Here is a 23,442-nt window from a genome sequence, read left to right as displayed (position 1 = left end):
ACAACAAAAAACATGAGGTGGAGGAGTAAATTCAAGATTCAAGATTCAAGATGTTTATTGTCACGCCGGTTGTACAGGTACAAATGTGTGAAATACTTTTGCTGGGAAGCTCCATTAAAATAATAAGTTATATTACATTTACATTACAATTATAAAGAAGAAATACTTTGCACAAGGGCATATTAAGAATATATACAGGCATATTAAGAACATAAATATTAGGAACATATACAGTATATACAGTATAAGATATATGTTTGAGAAGGTGTCGTATGAATTATGTATTTCAAATAAAAGGCAGAGTGTGAGTTACATCTGTTATGTGTTGTTGTTGTGGTTGTCTCTTAGGCTGTGACATGCACTCTCTTGTCAAATGATCCGACTCACTAAAAAGAGCCGGAATTCCCATCACTAGTAGCTAGGTAGCATAGCAGCTATCAGCTGTCAAATGTGCCCTGCCCAGTTTTCTTTCCTGTCAAAACCATCATCCAATCATTTTCCAGTATCCCAGGAAAGGGGCGGGACTTGGGATAACATCTCTCCCATTCGACCAATCACAGCTTCGCATTCTTTCCCCTCTTGTCAAAGCCAACCAATCAAATCATAGCTAGCACTCAGGAAGAAGAGCGGATCTCTCATTAGCTCGAGCTAGCTTTACAAATCTTTATACAGTGCAACACAAAAAGATGGCGTCGATCAACCCGTTTAATCTCAGTGATTCAGAGGAAGAGGCTGAATCACGGTGCCCTAATGATGAAGAAACAGTTGACACAGCGGAGAGAAGAAGAAGCCCTAGTGATGGAGCTCCAGGGCCGTCGCCAGGTAACCCGTTCTCTCCGCCCGCGGACGCCGAGGCTCCGACGCTTCTGCTGTCTAGCAACCGCACGAGCCCCAGCGGTGCGGCCAACACCAACACCACCACCTCCGCTATGGCCGCTGCGGAGACGCGGATATCTGTGGATGGTATCGCCGCTCAGTTAATACGGGACCAGTACATTCTCACGGCCCTGGAGTTTCACACGGAGCTGCTGGAGGCTGGCAGAGAGCTGCCCAGACTGAGGGATTATTTCTCCAACCCGGGCAACTTCGAGCGACAGAGCGGCACTCCGCCTGCCAAGGACCAGGTACTCGGACCTGGAGGACCACTGAGTAAGTAGCTGCTCCACAGTGCTATAGTCACGTAGTTCTGTCTGTAAATGCTGCATTAGGGTAGCTACACTTTCTAGGTAATGTTAGCTTTAAAAACACTGGGGTTTTGGAAGCCATATCGATCATGAGATAACGTTATCCTCTTGCTTGCACCTGCCCTCCTGGTCTATATAGGGCCTGCAGACTACATCATCACAGACATGTTATAAGGCTAGATCACACTGTCTCTAGCTGGATGGGATGAATCAGATAATCATTCTAATGTATTTTTTTTTTTTTAAATTGATTTGCACATGCAGACTACATCATCACAGAAATAAATATCCCTTTGGTTTATTGGTTCAAGGGTGTATATCTGTAGCACCCTCATCCACTTACAGGACTTCTGCATGGGAATAACCTGCAGCATTATTATATGGTGACTGAAAAGACAGACTACATCATTACAGACATGTTATAAGGCTATATCACACTGTCTAGCTGGATGGGACCTATCATAATCATTCTAATGTAATTAAGCCTTTTAGGGAAATGCACATTCTCCTTTTTCATTAGGCCAGAGAGGGATGTCAGAGGTCAGGCTCAGCTACAGAGAAGAAGAGAAAGGCTTGTACAAATTGCATTTTCAATACTGCATTGAAACTAGATAGACAGGGAAGTAAATATCCCTTTGGTTTATTGGTTCAAGGGTGTATATCTGTAGCACCCTCATCCACTTACAGGACTTCTGCATGGGAATAACCTGCAGCATTATTATATGGTGACTGAAAAGACAGACTACATCATTACAGACATGTTATAAGGCTATATCACACTGTCTAGCTGGATGGGACCTATCATAATCATTCTAATGTAATTAAGCCCTTTAGGGAAATGCACATTCTCCTTTTTCATTAGGCCAGAGAGGGATGTCAGAGGTCAGGCTCAGCTACAGAGAAGAAGAGAAAGGCTTGTACAAATTGCATTTTCAATACTGCATTGAAACTAGATAGACAGGGAAGTAAATATCCCTTTGGTTTATTGGTTCAAGGGTGTATATCTTTAGCACCCTCATCCACTTACAGGACTTCTGTATGGGAATAACCTGCAGCATTATTATATGGTGACTGAAAAGACAGACTACATCATCACAGACATGTTATAAGGCTATATCACACTGTCTAGCTGGATGGGACCTATCATAATCATAATCATTCTAATGTAATTAAGCCCTTTAGGGAAATGCACATTCTCCTTTTTCATTAGGCCAGAGAGGGATGTCAGAGGTCAGGATCAGCTAAAGAGAAGGAAAAAAGAGAGTCAATAGAAGAAGAGAAAGGCTTGTACAAATTGCATTTGCAATACTGCATTGAAACTAGATAGACAGGGAAATAAATATCCCTTTGGTTTATTGGTTCAAGGGTGTATATCTGTTGCACCCTCATCCACTTGCAGGACTTGAAAAGACAGACTACATAATCACAGCAATGTTTTAAGGCTATATATCACACTGTCAGTGATACTATGACAGATAATCATTCTAATGTATTTATTTTATTTTTATTTTTTATTTTGTATTTATTTGCACATATATAAAACTGCACAAAATCCAGTCAATGAAAAAAAAACAAGAAATGTGTCAGGAGAGGTCAAGAAGCCACAGGCTTATACACAAAGGACCCCCCCCCTCCCCCCCCCCCAACCTGCAGGAGAAAAAAAAAACAATAACAAGAAAGGAAGAAAGATCTAAACTAACATCATTTTAGTTAAACAACAACAAGAAGTACACAACGTGCAGAAAAACCTAACCAAACATTGGGAAAACAATCCAATAAAAACAATGAAATACATACAACAAACAGAACAGAAGAAAAGAAAATATATCTAAACATATCAAAAGATAATTAGACATCATTCATTAAATGTGATGGTAAAAAAATGTAATTAAGCCTTTTAGGGAGATGCACGTTCTCCTTTTCATTAGGCCAGAGAGGGATGTCAGAGGTCAGGATCAGCTACAGAGAAGGAAAAAAGAGAGCCAATAGAAGAAGAGAAAGGCTTGTACAAATTGCATTTGCAATACTGCATTGAACTAAGTTTATTGGCCCACTTCAATCCAATATCAGTCCTACAGCTAAGAGTCTTGGTATCATCTTTGACCGGAATATGACTTTTGACCATCATGTCACTAAACTTGTCTCCAACTAAGACACATTGCTAAAATCAGATGCATCTTATCCTCCACAGATCTTGAACTATTAATTCACACTTTCATATTCTCCCGTCTAGACTATTGTAATTCCCTCTACACCTGCCTCAGTCAATCTGCTTTAAATCGCCTGCATGTGGTTCAAAATGCAGCGGACAGGCCAACCCTCATCCATTTACAGGACCTCTGCATGGGAATAACCTGCAGCATTATATGGTGACTGGAAGTCTGGACCCATGAACAAACATGCTATGCAAATTGTAACCATGGTGACAGCCCAAGCCGCACATAAATAGAGCCTGCTATAAGAGCAGCAGGAGTAGTATTACCATAAACTTTAACTCAACTGTATAGCAAAGAAAGGGAGCATGGCATTGAAGGAAAATGTGAGTGACAAAACCTTTTTCTTGTGGCCCCAATTCAATGAGGTGAGCGAAACAAATCTATTCACACTTAACATACAGACCTCTGGTGGCTACATTCAAAGAGAGCTAGAAAGGTATAAATTACACCGTGAGGATATTTTGACTTATACCATTGAGCTTCTGAAAGGCCCTGTATAAGGATATGAACTGATAATGTTTATTATAAAATGCCCTCGTCTGTACATTTTCTTAATTGGATCCTCTTAAGGACTCTTAAGTTTTAATGGAAATGACTCAGCTCGGTATTCTCCACTGCAGTGATTGGATCTGTCTTATTAAAGTGTATTTATCTTCATCAGATCCAAGAGAAACAGGATAGAAACAATGCCAGTGACCGTTATGGATGCTTACACACCCACCTTATCTTTGAAACAATCAAGAGGCACACACGCAGGAAGCACTATAGGCTGTGTGAATTGAATTTACTTCTACATCCCTTGTTCAGTACCCAGATTCAACACAGATTAACAGATCTTTACACCCCAGAGTCTTCATACATTTACCGGTCACTGAAAAAAATAGGTAATTTGGTATTTATTTCCGTTAATCAGTGTCTATGAAAGCAGATGCTCTTTGCATCTTGTCAATATTATAAGTGCAATAGCACACCAGTGGATGTGATTTGCCATTTGGACTCAGTTCAAATGAACTAAATACATATGGCTTTCAGTGTCTGCCAAGAATTGTCTGTGTTGCATGCTACCAGATTCGAGGCAGAGTGAATTGGAAATGTTTCCTGTCAGTTTTTTAGAGGACGTGCAGGCTAATTTTGGTCATTCATTTGAGGAATTCCTCCTCATCAATTCCAGCATTCAAATCAGTGTTTTAGTTTCTGAACGGTTCACATAATTTACAGTATGTCATGACAGTGGCACTGCATTTGTAATTTTTTTTCAAGCATGAGCAACAAGCCCATGCAGATGATGAATTTCCATTGTATAAACATTTGGCAGTTTTCCAGCTGAAGGAAACCACAGCATATAAATAAATGCTGAAGAAAGAGAGGATCTGGTTTTATAACCAAAAGATTTATTTTCCTCATTTAGGTGCAGTAGCAATGGACAATAACCTGGTGTCTAAGGAGGCTGTTGTATAATCTTTAGTGTGGGTCTAGGCAACTGGCCTGAGGTTAGCTTTAGTAGATGGCAGTCAGTCAGATGCACTGACAGTATGAATCCCCACCCTGTAGAATTAAATACATGCGTAGACTGACTTATACGTTTTAGAGACCGCAGCAGTGAACACAAACTGTGAGCTGTGTGTGTGTGTTAGTCGCCAAGGTCTGGTGGTTGCATTATCATACAAACCCCTAAAAGGTTAGGAGCACGTCGGTAACAGAATAAATGTGTTTATGATGATGTCTTCGAAACGCATGACAGGACTTGACACTGACAGCACCCCTGTTGTGAAACTGGCACAAACTGGTCACGGAGAGAAACAGTGATCTCAGTCTTATTAGGTTGGTGAGACTAGATAACCCTGCATTCCTGATGAGTCAAATCTACCATACATAGAAGGAAAAGAAATGGAGCAGCTGATGGAAGTTGTTGAGGGAGCATTATCTGATGAGCCGAGACCTCATGTGATCACTGGAATGATCTTTTTCCGTCATGTTCGAAGGGTGAAAGATATATAGTTAAGTAGCTGTTGAGGAGGAAGGGATACTGATCGAATGTCTTCTGTTGTCAACTGTTCTGTTGTTGTTAGGCAGCCAGTTTTCCAATATGATTTTTCCAAGAGTAGCAACACATTTAATACCTTGCTTTTGACTCAACGCCCTACAAAAGAAACAACCTCTACCTTTGGTGTACTTACTGCGTTAGAATATGACTGCATCCAAAATCGCACACTATGCACTACATACCCAATACATATACTTATCAACATACTTATGTGTGAATTAACAGTAGTGTGTATCGTTTCGGATGCACTGAGCAGTAATTTACATCGTCACTTCCTGAGAGCCTCCTTGCCGGTTGGAGACGTGTAACCATGGTAACCCGTGTTAACCTCATGTGACCAAAACGACGGTTTGTGAGAATCAAAGTCTTAATTAATTCAAAATATATATATACTACGCCTAGAAAAGTGAAATCTTAAATTGACGTTTTAGTCACTACCGCATTGCATTGCGGGATATTTATGCCAACGTAGTGTCCAGCATTGCATACTATAATATTTCACCCTAAATAGTATGCGATTCCCTTACTACTGGTTTCATACTAAGGTTTCGGACATACTAAAATATCTCATATACTGTTTTAGCGTACTAATTAGCATGTTAGTGTGGAATTTCCGACGCAACCTAAATTTGACCTGCAGAATGTTATGCCTTCAGAAGGTGTGGAAAGGATGCGTGGGGGTTTCATATTATTGCATGGACTGTACAAGTCATAGTGACATGGCACGGCGTGGTAACCACACAGTTAGCGGTCCAGCCAGCCAAGAGCATGATACAAAAAAATTATGCATCGTTGGCTGAGTGTGATTATGGTTTGCTTGGCTGGTCTATGCTTTAGCCTAATAGTTCTATAAACAGTGCATTAATAGCCTTTGGTAAGGGTTCTGATTCTTCTGATAATCTGAAAGTATCCACCACACACAACCAGTGACTGTTAGCTGTAAGCAGTCGATTGCAGCGAGCTTGTGCAGGATAATGACCGTGTTACAAGCAGCATCATACCTGCAGCTGTTCCTCTGAGCCACATGGCACAGCAAGGCATCTCTCACCAGTTTGCTAATTTGTGGCAAGCAGGCATGAATGATTCTCTCTCCACCCCTCATTGTCTATGCAGGTAATTATTCGTTCATATCATGCGAGGAGCTTTCGAGGTAGCATGCAAGTCAATTAAATTGTACCATGTACAAGGTTCACGTTAAGCTGCCACATTTAAGAAGCTGGTGTGGTTTGCCACATGACATAATATGGTATACCAGAAAGTGACTCAGGACATGGATCTGAAAGTTAATTTGTAGTTGCAGGCAACTAACCATCTGTTACTTCAAATAGGCCATAGAGTAGCTTCACATGATAAGTTCTAGTTAGGTTCTTTGTAACCACTATTTATGTGCTCTCGCCTGTTACAAATCTGTAAAGCTGGCACAATGGCAATTCAGGTCAAACACACACACCACTGTCCTGTTGAAACAATCCTGTTAGTTGGCCCAGCTTTGATGTGCACTCTCTCTTTTTCCTCATGTTTTCTCACTTTATAATGTCTCTCCATCCTTTCCCTCTGTCTGGGGCAAGGAGTTGTCAAGGCGATTGATGATATTGTTGGAGTGCTGGCTTTGCTTCATGTAGTTCTGACGAAGCACCGACTGGCTGCTTGTTCATAACTCTCTGTCTTTCATTAAGCTGTGTGTGTGTGTGTCTGCGAATGAATGCAAGTGGTTCTGTGCATGTGTATGTGCATATGTCTTAGCGGCGGAGCAAATCACATTGCAGGTTATTATCGTGTGGTGCTTTTTCATTGAGAATTGGCACAGCATACTAAATATTTTCCACAGAAACTGCGTTACAGTGTGGTTACACCAATTACTACTATTATCTATGCATGGAATTCATATTTGCAAATATATAGCCTATAGTTCAGTTACACATGGGATTAGTGCGGTGTTGAATTAGAACCAGGTGACAATCATGCGCAGTTTCTACACAGGCTGATTCATTTTTATATTTCATTGAATGTATTTTCTTGATTTTGATATTGTTAGACAAAAGTTTGTACAGGTTTGTGTGCCTGCCTCGCATCCTCTATAATTCATTCCCTGTTGTTTCACCCTATTTATATTTCCGAAATAACTGACAGTCTTGCCAAAACATCCTTCCCATTAAAAGAGCTTGTTGGCTACACCTCCTGACCAATCCATCTACTCTTGTCTCCTTGTCTCTATTTGTATCAGCTCTTTTTAAATGTAACTCTTGCTCCTCTTCCTGTCTCCAATTGATCTGCTTTGTTTGTATTCTTGCCAAAGCGGAAAAAAAATATCCATCACCATGTTTGTCTTCCCTCTTCCTTAAGCTCTCGTTGGCCTCCCGATTGAAGAAAAAGATTAGTATTTTCAATACAAACCACCAGAGAGACAAAGAGGCTTCCTTCATTCAGCGTACAAATAAAGGCTCATTTGTAGCGTGTGATTGAATGTGAGATGGGGACACGCATGTACTCCAGAGCATAGAGAGAGAGAGAGACTATGCATGGATGTGTGTCTGTGTGTGTGTGTGTGACACAAGCTGCACGGCAGGAGTGCAGTGAAGAGGTGACAGTCTGAAGTGTCAGATCTATCACAGTCCAGACAATACACGCCACAGGCACAGAACTGAAAAGGTCAGCCGGGAAGAAATACTCGTTTTGTGCAATTTAGGCACACACAGACACACAAAAGAGATCTGTGCATGCTCCTGCACATTGTGGAATTACAGGTTTTTTCCACCCTCACACACACATGCATAAAACACTAAATTATACACTGATTCACCAAATAGATTTCAGCCACTTGCAGCAAACATCCCCACACATTATCAGGAAGTAGTGTTGCACGGTATGCCGATGCTAGAAAGGTATCGCAATACCCTGCCGTGTAAAATGATACGATACCCCATTTTATTAGTACCGATATTTTAAAAGAAAGACAGTGTTTTAATACGAGCCGTAGGCTATTTCCTATCAGAAAGCGGTCAGAAAATGAACTGCGGGTCCCGAGGTTTAGCTAGCACTAACCAGGAGGATGGAGTCAACAAATGAAGTTGAAAAATCGATTAAAGCAGGTCATGAACCGCTCACCGGCTGCACATTCCCGCTCTGAGCGAGAGTGACGTTCTCTTCACAAACACCACTTCGAAACAAAACGGTACTTTCTACAGTTACTGTGGCGTCTTCCTGATTTTAGCAGCTTTCCCCCACATCAACTTCTCACATAACTTCCTCTGAATTTATTATCATTTTGTGGGTTTTTTGTTTGCTGCAGTACCACTCTCTGCCTGAACTGTTACCGATGAGCCGGAGGGGGCGCTGTTTCACAAAAAAAGCCTTATTAATAACAATTATGTTTAAAAAGTGATATTTGGTTGCAAATACTAAGTTAGCTATCAAATAAATTATATTAAAATATAGGGGACATTAGATTACTTTTTCTAATGAATACATTTTTCATTAATACAAAAATAATAATTTTAATTTCCATGTTTTGTCATATATTATTCCATTACTGTTCCCTAGGTATTTGCCTTGTTATTGTTTCAGTATCGGTCAGAATTTTGGTATCATGACAACACTACAAGGAAGTAAAGATAGCTGGAATCGTTCTCCGCAGAAAAAACGTGATAACCTGACTTCAGCATGACAGAACAATGACACACTATCGCACTCACAGCCAGCTCAGAACCACTCTCACTGTACAGTCACAGGACTGAGAGTGTGTGTGCTTTGTGACGCTGCATGCTCATACATTTGAACATGTGACACACACACAACCACTCAAAGCATAAGCATCTACTTTATACACTTTTCAACAAAAAAAAATCTTGTCAAGCATTACACACAGGGACACACACTGATTTTCCTTTGACATTTCCCTTTGCCCTAACTACAAGAGCAACATTTTTTTTTCCTTTTTGAAAGGTCTAGGCCATTTGAATAATACCAAATAATAATCTACTCCGAGGACACTTCCAGAAAAGAAAGGAGCATTGATAATGTAAGTCTGCAAGGCAAACATGAATTGATATGAATCATCACACCCAGACAAAAAAACACAGAACTCTCTGGTAAGCCCAGGAAAGTCAAGGTCACTAATTGGTGTGAGGCTAATTGAGAAAGATCTTTTTTAAAACTTGTTTTCTTTAATGTGACCTAAAAGCAGAAAGTCTCAAGTTCCTGCGGTGTGTGTGTGTGTGTGTGTGTTTTTACTCAAGGTTAAAACAAAATATCCACTTCTGCACCAACAATGCTTTTATTCTCAGCTTCATTACTCACACATTCACTGAATCACTACCCGTTGCAAAGCAAACCGAGCTATGGTTTTAAAGCTAGTCTACACGCTACATTTGACATGACCTTCCACCGTATCAGAGACATCAGAGAACAAATAGTCCAGTCTTGCACTTGTATTGAGGTGGAGGGGAAACTAACACCATTGGCTAAGCTACAAGACCAGCCTACCTCAGTGAAATAGGAGCACAAGTATGCTTATGTATATCAGCTTCATCTGTTCTTTGAGTGAACAATACCTACTCAGATGTGAGGTTGTGGGTCGGAGGTGTTGGGTTGGGAAATGGGCGAAGTGAACGTTTTATGATTGATTTGTTTTCCCACATGTGCAGTGACTCATATGTTTCCTTGGCTAAAGCATAACCTTCCCACATAGTTTTTAAAGGTCTCTGCTTTTAGCTGAATTTAATAAAGTTTCCATCTGTTCTGTAGAAGAGTGGCCTAGCGGTTAGTCACCATCCTTTAACTCGAGCCCAGTGTCAGCACGCTTCCAGCCTGGTTAGGAGTCCTTAAGAGAAAAATACTGCATCCCTACCGCAGTGGGGCTACTGTTGTGTAGCTGACCCTGTCCCCTTCAGAGAGGATCAGCATCAGTGCATTGTCACATTCTTAAGCTCTCCGTGCTGCTTGACATTAAACTTTTCTGTGTGGATCGTATTGTCTCACTGTTGTCTCGTCTCTGTGTCTCTCTGTTCAGATCGAGCAGGCAGCATCAGCACCTTGGACTCTCTGGACTTTGCCCGTTACTCCGACGACGGCAACCGAGAGTCGGACGAGCGGGTGGCAGGTAAGATGAACCGTACTGCCAGGTGCTCAAAGCGAGAGACCCGGCTTACCACAGAGAAATAAAAAAAAAAAATCTGGAGAATAGGCAACGACAGAATGGGAGGGTGGCATAGAAACAAAGAGAACAACACCTGACAGCTGCATCAAAGACTGTCCAATAGTGATGTCAGCGTGAGCCAAGCCACCACAAAATTGAAATATGTATGAATTCTGATGTTGTCACAATGGCACAGCTGTATAAGAGCTGCTTTTGTAGTGATGACAAAATAATAAGCATATTTATTTTTAACACATTTGATGTCAGAACCCACACTAAACTAATAGTGTTGTTGTGTTTTCACACTATCATTCTGTTTTGTTGAGTTTTTAAACTAGCCAGGTCGGACTAAGTTAATCAACAGACTATGTATTTCAAAAATATTGGATTAGGGCTGCACGATTATGTCCAAAATAATAATCACAATTATTTAGATCAATATTAAGATCACGATTAATCATTGATTTTAGGGACAAAATATATTTATTGCACTTTCACATTAGCACTGCTTTCATTTCCATGTTGTGCTACATTCCTGCTGATGTAGCCTACACATTTTTGCATCAAAATAAATAAATAAAATGTTCCCAGGTTGCCACTGTATAGGGTGTGCGCGCAGCAGCATGACAGCTCCCCAAAAATGAAGCCAAATCATCTAGATCGCTCCCTGGTGACTGGCTGTTAGTTCAGGAAGCACTTGATTAGATATGGAGCAGAGTTTCTATCAGCGGAGCATGCATTTTTAAACGTCAATATCGTAGTCAATCAGGTTCATTTAATTGTGGGAAGCCAAAATCGTGATCAAGATTAAATATTCGATTAATTGTGCAGCCTTATATTGGATCAACATTGTATTCTTCCAACATGCTGTATGTTTCTTTCTTTAACTTTTAACTAGAGGTGTTCACGCCTCCTCCCATCAACTCTCACACTGTTGAGTCAGTCTGTGGTATTTTTGGTACAGGACCTGTCTCAGCATTGTTTCAAATCACACCCCCTTCCCCCTGTGGCTCTGTCGTGACACACCATCACATGGTTTTCACCAAATACATTAACAGTTAAGGCTGACGCCGATGGCGCCTCATCGCAGAACGCTGGTTTTAAGAGCAGCTGCTCGGTTACGAGCAGCTTGTTGGTTTTCAGATATTGTGAGTATTTTTACACTGTTGACTGAAGGAAAACAAAACAAGATGAATCAGCCTTTTACTTTAAACATTAATGCAGAAGGAGCAGGGACTTTATCCTGTAATGTTAACTTAATCTGCCTTGTGTTTTCATCTTTCTATTCTATAATCACCAACATGAAAACATAACTTTTTAGCCCCCATAGTTCAGTGGTTAACATTATCCATTACCAGCTTTCTGTAGTCATCCACCCATTTGGTCGGTAAGTGTTAGTCAAGGAGTCCTGAAAAGCCCCAATCCATAACGGCAGTATGGAATTGTGAACAAACTAATGGCATATTCTATAATTTATGTTTCCTTTCTGTACTGTACATCACTGCAAAGCATGAAAATTAGTGTCTTTCTGTATTATAATAGGATTGTTTAGATGTCTATTAATTATAAATGTCAGGGAGTTAGCTTGCTTTATGGTTTGGGGCTTTTATCAGTTTATGAAAACATACTGTACATTAATGTATAGCCAGGGCACAGTAAAAACCATGCAGCAGAGATGTTGGTTCCATTCTCCCAACTACAAATTGTGCATCTTTAAAAAACAAAAAAGACTATTATTCACCAAATTGGCACCTCGCCCCTCCTCTGTTCCCTCTTCACCCACCCCCCACTCTCATCCCCACGACCTGTTCTTCTTGCCAAGATGCCTGCCCCCAGCTGTCTGACTCTGGGTTTTCTGGCTTCCTCCTGACGTTGATCAAACCCCAGTGAACAATACTGGACAAGTCACTCCATCCAGACTAGCTTTTTGCTTTTTTTTTTTTTTGTTTTACCTTCTCCCCGTTATTCAGTTCTTGGTTTTCCATTTTGTTGCGCTTGCATCCTGTGCACTCTTGATCTGCTCGACAGGGTAGGGATTGATGGAGTGAGAGTGGGTGGATTTGGTCAGCAAAAGTCCAATTAATGTGTTATTTTTTGCAGGGATTTAGTATTCTTAAATCTGTGGAAACAGGAAATTATTATACTTAAGATTGATGAATTGAACATTTTACATGCCTTTTGCACTTTCCATGCTAGTATGTTAAAACCTTCTCACTATACCTGTTGAACCACATTCCTAGATATTAGATAACAGATTAGGGGACATCAACAGGATCCCATCAGATGGCAGATTTTCAGTGCACAGCTATGCAACATAGTTCTCCTGCTCCATCGCTTCTTACTTTTTTGCGTGTGTTTTTTTTTTTTTTTTTTTTTTTTAAATCTAACGTGTCTAAGAATCCTGTGTGTTTCTTTTTTCTTTATTCAGTGTTAGTTTCAAATTTCAATGTACAAATCAACAATTTTATCCAAATGTCTGCTGCTTCTGATCGTATAAGACGTCAGAAACGACTTGGATTGTGTTGTTCATATATGTATGATGGCCTAGAAGAAGTAAAAAACCTGAGCAGTGGCTGTCCTTTGAGTGGCTTGAAACCAAATGATTTAATTACTTGGCAGTAAGGTATTTGCCTGGAAAAAATCCTTTGTCAGACAGCTCCTAGATTATCAAGGCTACATTTCAGTAGCTTGAATAGATTTGCTCACCTCAGCTACGATTGAAGTAACTTTGGACTCCCATTTTTTTTAAGTAAAAGTTAATGGGAGGAAAACGAGGGCAGGAAAACCCTACCATTGAGATGTGTCTCAATGCATTACACACACTTGTCATCCAGCCGGCTTTACCATGATCCTCTGCTGCATGCGTTCCTTAGACCCATGATTTGCATGTATCCCTTTTTGTTGTTTTGTTTTTATGACTCTTACAATCTTTCGTGTGTGGTTGTTTTGTTTTTCATGCCCATCTTTGTTTTATTTGTTTGTTCCCTGTCTTTGGTTGGATGCATTTCCTGTGTGTGTGTGTTGTCACTTCCTGTCCAGTGCTGGAGTTTGAGCTACGGAAAGCAAAGGATACCATTCAGGCTCTGCGCGCCAACTTGACTCAGGCAGCAGGTGTGGCGTACTTTTAACTTCTTCTCCACCTGAAACCCTCTTTTGTTACAGCTTTCTCTCTCTTTTTTTTTTTTTTTTCTAAGAGAATTTCCTCTAGATGAATAACTCTCAGCATCCTTTCAAACTCATCTAAAATCTTCTCAATTTCTCAGAGAGCGAAGTGCCCTCTCAGGAGAGAAAAAACTTCAAGTCCAGTCCAGAAATTCAGGTGGGAAATTTAAGTGTTGGGAATGAAAAGATTTGTGACTTCCTTTTCCTTTTTTTTTTCAAATGAATATAAAGAATAAATGTGTTCCTTTTTAAAAAAAACCTGTGATGATATTACTGCGAGACCTTGAGTAAATCATTTCACAGCTTCTCTTTCCTCTCTGCCTCAGGAGCCCATACGCCCACTGGAGAAAAGAGCCTTAAACTTCCTTGTGAATGAATATTTATTAAAAAACGAATACAAACTCTCATCCATCACCTTCTCTGATGAAAATGATGATCAGGTAAAGATTTTTCTGGCTGTTGTAATTTTGAAAGTTGAGTTAACCATTTTCATATCATTGATTTCTGCCTACTTCTTAAAAGTCTTTTTATTCCTAAGGCTAAAATAGGAGACTTGCAAGCATGATGACACTGATCTAAGAGCCGTGGTAGGGTCATGTGACCATAAATAAATTCAACAACTCGGATCAGCTGTCCTTGTTCTGAGCCTGCATGGTGTCCTGCTTTATCTATTCAAGGGGCACGCCCACTTCTGCCACAAATGAGTTTTGTTTAATTATTTGCTTTTTATTTCGTTCCAGGACTTCGAGTTGTGGGATGACGTCGGCCTCAACACCCCCAAACCCCCCGACCTGTTACAGCTCTACAGGAACTGCGGTACCCCCCTCCCTTCTCCTCGGGACACGGTCGAAGTGTCGGTAGGGGTGGATTTCGGCGATTTTCCGGGAAACTGCATCGCCCCAGAGCTCCCAAAGAAGCCTGACCTCTCACATCAGGTTTGTGTGTCGGTGTGTATGTACACGTATGGTTTGTAATTCATGGATGTACAGTGCTTCTTCTTGAGTTTGTACCTTCCATCCATCAATGTTGGATTGTGGTCAGTCAGGTATTTTTGCCTTTGGCTGCATCAAAAGCTTTGTGATCAGAAAATTGTACCTATTCCAAAGTAAAGATGGTTATTCTCGCTGTCACTCTTTAACCCTCATTTATTTGCATGATTTAAAGTTGTATACTGGACAGCTGTCTTTGAGAGACAACGCCAGTTTCCCCTGAAGGTCAATTACTCTGCCTCATCACAGCTAATTATTGGAAATGGTCTACAGAGCATGAATGATGATGATGATGATGATAATGGTGATGATGATGATGGTGATGATGATGATGATGGAAAAACCTAATTGCCCCCTCTACATTGACATTGTTTCAGTAAAAGGCTGTGGAACTAAATGAAAAGTGTCTGCTTCCTTCAATAAAGTCTGAGAAACTGATGAAGAAGTTTTGACTTATGGGAGTACCCACTCTTAAGCTGAGCTAATAAAGTGTCTGTATGATCTTTTTTTGTCCCTTTATAGCAACAGACAGAAGTCGTCCAAGAGTTGGAATACCAGATAAGCCTCCTCAACAATGAGAAGCAGAGCCTAGCCGAGCAGATCAAGAAGCTGCAGAGGTGTGTGCCTGAGTGCATGTTTGTTTTAATATACAAGTGACTCAGTCAGTATGTGGGACAGTCAATGCCCAATGAAAGGGTTTTTTAATGTCCGTCAATCAAGCGTCTCACAGAACAGATACGCTTCCATTTTATTCAATGTATCAATTCTATTTTTGTTTAGTGAAGCGTAGACAGCTGTTTAAATCACACATATATCCTGCTGTATATGTGTTTTGAACTTATTAACCGTATCTGTATTGATTGATCAAGGCTCCCAGTCTGTCTGTGAGCACGCCTGTTTCACTACAAAGTCACTCGCTACGGTGGGCGGCGGAATAAAATCAATTAATGAATACATAGGTCTGATTTCTTCTCATGGAGCCGACATGAAAACTATTTTGGTTCAGTAAACATCCGCTGTCAGTCACCGTGGTCAAGGCAGGTTAATGAGCTGCTGTCCACTCCGCTCCCAAAGAGCTGCTACTGATGGACGGGCAGAGGTGTTTACGGAAGGCGGAGTCAATGTCAATTGGATGACAGAACGGTCACGCGCCACTCACCTCTCTCTTATATCTCGCTTCCAGTGGGGATTCCTAGTAAGACGCTGCCTATAGTTTTGGCTATATGTCCTATTAATCATATGACTGCTGTTAGAATGCTGTGATGCTCACACACATCTATTTCTATGCCATTACAAAAAGAACATTTACCACTAGGGGGGAAATTAGAAGCATGAAAATCTGGAAATGTTTTCAGCACTTCAGACCATAACTGTGACCAAAACAGGCCATGAGGTAGAACCAGTATGGAAATGTCCCCCAAGCACAAAATTACAGAGGAAACCCTGCTCTGAGAACCTATTTTCCTTCCATGTGGAATTATTAAGATTCAGACAAATCGGCTTTACCACAATCCAAAATTGTCGAGGCATTTAACAGAACTGTTCTGCCGCTACTTTTGGATGGAAGATTTTGGTCTCGTTGACTCACTTCTTCACTAAGAAGTATTATATGTTGTTTTCTGACTGTGTCCTTTCATGTCTCCTGTCCCCTACATAACAGTGAGATTCATACACTGAAGAGGACTGTGTCCTCCCCACCTCCGGCCACTCTGGACCTGGGCTCCCAGAATACATCGAACCCCTCCTCCTCCACCACCACCACTGACCCTCTCTCCGTGGTATGTGGTCAATTTGAGTGTATAATGCACAGACTTATGTTAATAGAACCAGTGTCCTGCAATAAAAAAAAGTGATAGAAAGTGAACCTTTGCACGTTTCTTGATGTAGTTTGGCAGAGACCCAGACGTTTCACCCATTCATTCTAACTTAATCTCGTCTTACCCTCAGCCTCCTACAGATAACGGCCAGTATCTGGACATCCGGGGGGTTTCAGAGCCTGAAACTATCCCGGACCCTCCCGCTACTCAGAACATTTCACAGCCTCACCCACAGTCCCACAACAAGCTTAAGAGTCGGCCTCCTGTCCAGTTTGATCAGCCTAACAGGTGAAAATTCTGTATATTCCTCCTGTATAGAATAATGATAAATTAGATTGTGTAACTCAAATCCTTACAGATTTTCTGTGAGGTACTTGAATGTAGACTACAGAAAATGATATTCAGTATGCTGTAACAGCCTGTAACAGCCCTTCTCAGTGTAGATACTAAATATTACCACTAGATGGCGGTAGTTATCAGCCTATGCAGCCACAATGGAGAATGCAACAGCACTTATTTGCCAGTATCTGTACTTACATAATGTCCTCAGAGCACATAGCAGTCCTGGTGGGAATTGAACTTTTGACTTTTGCTCATGTATAAACATATCTTACCACTGTCCCACCCATGCTGTAGTATATTTAGTGCAGTGGCATCTAGGGAATCATCCAGTCAATGGAATACTGTGTTTCCTATCAACCCTGTCTACTACAAAATTACGTTCCCATAAAACTAAACTGCAATCACAATTGTGTTTCGAGGGAAACGTATTTCCTCCTGGACTACGCGCGCACTTTTAAATAGTTTTAGACATGTTGTTGACGTTGTAAGTTGAAGCAAAATGCAACAACTATTTGGTGAGATTTAGTAAAAACACAATATGATTGAAATAAGTGACCGTTTTCTTTACCCATCCTCCTACCTACGCGGACTATCACTTCAAGCATATTTGTGATATGTCAAAACAAGCGTAATCCGCGACAAAATACGTTTCCCTCTAAACGTAATTCACGTTTTGTTGTATGGGAATGTAATTTTTAGGACACCAGGCTGTTCCTATTTATTCTCATATATTTATACTTTTATCAGATTTATGTACAGTTCCAAAACAAATAGTGGCAAAATACAGTTGGCCATCATTTGCTATTGAACAGGTCCCAGTGCTGCTGTGTTATCTTGTAGCCAAACTCCATCTATCTATAGATTTATTTTTTTTATTCCACTGAAATGCACAGCAGTGACATGGGAGAGTGGCGGCACTATGCTCTCTGGCAGGAAGGCCCATCATTCAGTGGTCAGAGCAGTATAGATTAAGTGGTACGGACTGTAGTGACTGTTTTTTTGTCTCTTGTCGTTTGTGGTGTCGCAGGAAGCTGTCCCCGGCCTTCCTGCAAGCCCTGCTGTCCTTCTGCAGAATGTGCTCCGACAGCCGCCTGGGAGTAGAGGTCAGCACATTTTCATGCAGACTTACAAACAGTACATTTATGATAACATACAGTACGGTCCATAATGTCCCCCCTCTCTTTTCCAGGTGTCTCGTATAGCAGACAGCGAAGAGAGTGTGATGCTAATGCTGGGCCGCTGCCTCCCTCACATCGTCCCTAATGTCCTTCTGGCCAAACGAGAGGTAACCCCACTTCTGATGCTCCTTTTCTCCTCCTCCTCCTCCTCCTCCTCCCTGTAGCCCCTTCATTAGTGTCATCATCACAGGCTCCTGCTCGTAGGATCCAATAGATACACACTCAGCAGCAGGGCTAAACAAGGTGAAAATTGAATGGTCATCTTCAGCTTGCAAATTCCCATCCAAACTTTGTCTTTCGTAACCAATTCTTAACCTCTTCCTGAAGGAGATCCACAGGATGGAAATGATTTTTCTGTTTGGTGATTCACCCATTTCACAATCTGCTATTGTCAGGAAGAGTTCTGTTTGCTTTGAAAGAACACCAACCTCTTCTTGGTTAGTGCCACAGGGCATTCCCAAAATCCAACATGTCAGTGTAGTGTTACACAACGTATAAAGGCTTCCAGTGTTCTCGGCAGTGGTCTATTTAGTGTTTGTACTAACTGTCATGTACTAATGCTGCACTTAGCACCTTTCTGCTTGTTACCTCCAGATCTGATTGTGTCTTCTGCCAGCGAGCTGCATGAATAAAGAGCTCATTTAAGACATTTGCAGTGACAAAACTTTCGTAACCTTCAAATACCCAGCTGACTTGTGTCTATCTATTTATTGGGAATTTCATCTTCTTTTATGATGGTGTTTGTTTTTTCACCAGTGTCATCATCACTGTTTCTCCTCTGCTGTTTTTTGTCCCCCACCACCACTCACATTTGCTGTCCTTTCGCTGGTTTTATTTTTTACTCTTCTCTTTTTTCGTCTCACTCATTCTCTCACTCTCATGCATGCCTCTCTTCTAGAGAATGGTTGCACATCTTTGCCAGGTGAGTCTGTCACGCACTCATCCGCATGGTTCTCATACGTATGACCCTAAAAATACATAACTAACGCCCTGCTCCTGTCGGCTACAACTGCTGCCACATTAGAGTCTGACTTGCCATAATTATTCACTTTTTTTAATTAGCACTTTGGCGCTGAAATTTCTGTAAAGTGCTAATGACTGTCGTTATTGCATTGCCATAAAAGGAAATTGAAAAATTGATTTACAGCCAAAATATGAGCTAATATGTAAAGGTGGCTTCAGGTATGCAGTTTTAGCCTTACAGTAGGTGGGTCATGTACTGTTAAACCCAGTGTATCTTTACTTCTGATTGGTTCCCTGTCTTGATTTATTTGCTGTGGCTTTTGAGATTCTGCTGTGATTTTAATTAATCTGATAACATTTTCTAGCAAGCTATTTAAAAGTGGCTTTATGCTATAATATGGCTAAATAAAACCAAAGAAAAGTGTTTTTGTTTTTTGAAGTGTGCAGTGATTCCAGGTAACTAACTGTAAACCAGCTTTTTCCTAACAACAGAGGGCAAAGGGAAGGAGATTTTAAAATAGATTAGACATTAACAAGCTTTTGCTATAATGCAGACACCTGCACAGGTGTTCTGTCCACACATAACTGCTTGCATGCAATTTGTGCCTGTGTGTGTCCGTGCGTATACAAATCCTACGCGCTTGCATTTTTTGCACACAGGGTGTTGAAACTTTATTAGACACAAAATGTGAGTGTTCGAAAGAGGTAAGTCTGGTTGGAGTAGTTCTCAGTCGGGACTGCTTTGCATATCACAATGGATATGTTGTTTTAGTCAACCTCTCACAGTTATGGGAAACGTAATCTGTTTGCAAAATCAAGATAGAGGGGGGGGGGGAGAGGATGACAAAGATTAGAACGTTTAAGCCTCTGGGTCTGAGTGGTGTGGACTTTGTACTCTATCCGTTAGATTCACCGACCATGACATTGCGTACACACACAGCTGCTCGCACTTCCATCTTGCAACTTGAAGCTTTCTAAGCCTGGAGAGGAGACACGCCTTTAGGTGTCTGAACGTGACACCCACTTAAGAACAAACGGTGGAACGATGCATTGTAACTCTGCCTGCCACCTGGCTGTAATATCAGACACTGTAAATCATTAAACATGATGTTTTTCCTCTAAATACTGTGCTTGTACTGTAGCATAATGCAATGTGCTTGTATATTCTCCTTTTCTTTGGACTTGATTTATGGTCAATTCCTACAACGCTATTTTCTTAATTCTATTTAATATACAATTAAAGGGTGTGTCCAGGCTTTACAAGAAGTGGTATCACTATGAAGAGAGTAAATATATGCTTTAACGATTGACTTCCTTTTTTCTACTGACAAGATTAACTGTGATCTTTAACGAACTACTAGCAAGACAAAGAGAATGGGCAGTTTTATCAGGGCTGTTCCGAGAAAAAAGATTAGGAGTTAAGTTACAACTCAAATGACAAGGTGTTTTTTTACATTCTGAAGCTGTGGTTTGTCTGACACTACAGTAGAAAGTCAGTGTGGATTAAAAATAAAAGGATTGAAAAAAATAGGCACCTGGAGGAGAGACGCCTGTTCAGCAAGTCACAATTAAAATAAAACAAAATCATAATACACAGAATATTGTAAGGCATAGTGATACCGCATTGTATGTATAGAAATGCAAGTCCATATGGACATTTACTTGTGCTACAAAAGAGATAGTCACTTTCTATTTTTTATTGATTATGGTAACAATGTGGACTCATGCAATTAAATATTTAAATATTTAATTGCAATATTGTCCATAGTTAATCGTGATTAATCACAAATTATTCACAGATTTTTTATCTGTTCAAAATGTACCTTAAAGGGAGATTTGTCAAGTATTTAATACTCTTATCAACATGGGAGTGGGTAAATATGCTTGCTTTATGCAAATATATGAATATATTTATTATTGGAAATCAATTAACAACACAAAACAATGACAAATATTGGTCAGAAACCCTCACAGGTACTGCATTTAGCATAAAAAATATGCTGAAATCATAACACGATAAAGCCAATACCCATACAACCCATTTGCATTCACATATCTTGAAGTCAGACGCCAAGGGACCCCTTTGAAAATTGCCATGACAGTTTTTCCACTGCAAAATTTAGTGTAAATTTGGAGTGTTATTTAACCTTATTCGCTACAAGCTAGTATAACATAGTTGGAACCAATGGATTCCTTAGGTTTTATAGTTTCATATGATGCTAGTATCTTCACTACTAGCCTTAAAACTGAGCCCGCTACAACCTCTGAAAGATCAATTGCGTTAATGCATTAAAGAAATTAGTGGCGTTAAAACAAATTTGAATTACCACATTATTATCGCGTTAACTTTGACAGCCCTGAGGTTAATACCAGCACTTATACGCATTTCATTTGATTATTTAAATGTGAGAACAGGCAGAAAACTGTTACAAATACATTACATTTTTTTAATAAAGATTTGATAGGAGTTGTTAAGGTAGGATGCGAATGTGGAAATCAACATTTTGCCTCCTCGGACTGGAATGTGCAGTCGCTCTGCTCTTTGAAGTAAAGCCTCCGGGTCCTGGCGTCGTGCTGTCCACTCTACCTGCCCACAATGTTTATCCAGGACTGGTCAGATGTTTAACCTCCTGAAGGAGTCTTCACATCAGAAGCACAGGAGTTCACACAGAAATAGAACGGGGTCAGCATGGTTTCTGGCATTTCAGATGTGTGCTGAATTCCTTTATTTGTTTTATCAGGCCAGTGCTGTTAAGTCTCCAACAAATGTCTCTTTTGTGAGGATGCATGGTATTTTTAGAGGCCAGGGCAGAATATTATCGAATGTGACAGTTAAATTTCCCTGAATGCATTTCATTTGCTGCTTTTTGATGCTTGAACTGATTTCACCCGTATTGAAGTCGTCATTTAAAACCACTTAAAATGACCCTCTTAAACTTCAATGTCATATTTTTACTTTTTAAAAGATAGCCAACATGGCACCGACTTCATAGGGCTGGTCCAGCATTGAGCAAAGTGACTCATCGCAGCCTATCTTTACCCAAGTGTCTCTGTCGGGTCCATCTGTCCGTCCAGCGTTGAGGTTTTGCTCGTTCTTCCAGCGCTTGGCAAGAAACTATGATATCTTTCTGGAAAAAAAAAAACAGAGTTTGTTTGAAAAAAAAACATATTTTTAACTCTGTATGCACTCTCTAATTTGGGTGTGTGTGGCGGGAATTTAGGGCCGACCACAATTTGGCCGTGGAGGCCCTGTATCAAGGGCGGCTGAGCTCTCTCCCCTCTGGCTGGAAGGTCCATAAACTCTATCTGAACTCTGGGATAGAGCTGTGTTAAAGTAGGGGAACTAGTGCAATAGGTATATGTGTGTCTCTCTAAATGCAGCCGTGTCCTGGTGTGTGCATGCACTATTTAAGTTTCCGCAGTACGTGGCTCTAATTGTATGTGCGTGACTCCAAAGCCAAATGAGTCAAGGTATAACACCAACGAGGTATTGAAGGTAAGCATGTTTTCACTGGTGTTGAAAGACTCCTATTGGTTTCAAAGGTGACCCCGTGTATTTCTTTCTCCCTGTCACTCTCCCATTTTCTCCTCTTTTTTATAAACACATTTAATTCTCCCCGTCCTCCATAGACTTCCAGGCCTGCTTGACTGCTACCGATAATCCTTTCCCTGTGTGTTTCAACCTCGCTCGCCTTTATCAAAGTAATCTAAACTGATATCTCTGTTTCTTTCTCTCATCGTTTCACCTTTAGGAGTTGATCCCACTCATCTTATGTACCGCCTGCCTTCACCCAGAGCCTAAAGAGAGAGACCAGCTCCTCCACATCCTCTTTAACCTCATCAAGAGACCAGATGATGAGCAGAGGTATTTAGATCAAACAATATGCTTATTAGTTTATTCTGCTGGTTGGATACCATTGTTTAACATCCAAGATATGTATGTTCTCATATGTTTCTGTGTGTTTCCAAAGACAAATGATCTTGACGGGGTGTGTTGCGTTTGCGAGGCACGTGGGTCCCACGCGTGTCGAGGCTGAACTACTTCCTCAGTGCTGGGAACAGGTACAGTACACACACATGCAGGTGGCCTTTTTTTATTGAATATGCTGTCACTGGTTTTCTGCAACGGTAATACAAAGAGGGTTTCACCTACACACACGCGCTCAACCTTTTAGTTCACTTTTTTTATGAGTCATTTCTTCTTTCTTTCTGTGACACCTAATTTCCACTTTATGGTGGATGTTTCTCTGTTCTATTTCAGTACAAAAACAACAGCATTAATATTAACCACGACTATTTTTGTTGTTTCCACTTTGCCTCTTACGTATGTAGATTTGACATAAAGGAAATGACTCGTGTTTTGCAAGAAATGCTCAAAGCTCTAATGCAAAAAATATTTGTGCGATATATTAG

General features: G+C 40.6%; 1 protein-coding gene across 10 annotated transcripts in view; it reads left to right on the top strand.

Annotated features, from left to right (window-relative positions):
- Nucleotides 1-598: 598 nt before the first annotated feature.
- The window catches only part of relch (RAB11 binding and LisH domain, coiled-coil and HEAT repeat containing), a 38,872-nt gene continuing 16,028 nt past the window's right edge, over nt 599-23,442 (top strand). For 2 of the 10 annotated variants that reach the window (XR_005204933.1, XR_005204934.1), the window contains exons 1-14: nt 599-1,149; nt 10,453-10,542; nt 13,618-13,689; nt 13,842-13,897; nt 14,067-14,180; nt 14,481-14,687; nt 15,252-15,346; nt 16,390-16,507; nt 16,677-16,834; nt 17,916-17,991; nt 18,078-18,173; nt 18,965-18,988; nt 22,782-22,894; nt 23,001-23,091. Coding sequence is in view for 8 of the 10 variants with exons in the window: in XM_037756712.1 (XP_037612640.1) it covers nt 687-1,149; nt 10,453-10,542; nt 13,618-13,689; nt 13,842-13,897; nt 14,067-14,180; nt 14,481-14,687; nt 15,252-15,346; nt 16,390-16,507; nt 16,677-16,834; nt 17,916-17,991; nt 18,078-18,173; nt 18,965-18,988; nt 22,782-22,894; nt 23,001-23,091 (1,773 nt within the window). In the remaining 2 variants the exon portion in view is untranslated. The remainder of the gene's footprint in view (nt 1,150-10,452; nt 10,543-13,617; nt 13,690-13,841; nt 13,898-14,066; nt 14,181-14,480; nt 14,688-15,251; nt 15,347-16,389; nt 16,508-16,676; nt 16,835-17,915; nt 17,992-18,077; nt 18,174-18,964; nt 18,989-22,781; nt 22,895-23,000; nt 23,092-23,442) is intronic. The other 8 variants (XM_037756712.1, XM_037756710.1, XM_037756713.1 and 5 more) reach the window with 8 other exon arrangements.

The sequence above is a fragment of the Sebastes umbrosus genome, chromosome 21 (assembly GCF_015220745.1).
Source record: "Sebastes umbrosus isolate fSebUmb1 chromosome 21, fSebUmb1.pri, whole genome shotgun sequence".
NCBI classification, from domain to species: Eukaryota; Metazoa; Chordata; class Actinopteri; order Perciformes; family Sebastidae; genus Sebastes; species Sebastes umbrosus.
Note: the sequence above shows the minus strand (reverse complement) of the source record. Positions and strands in the feature narration are given on the sequence as shown.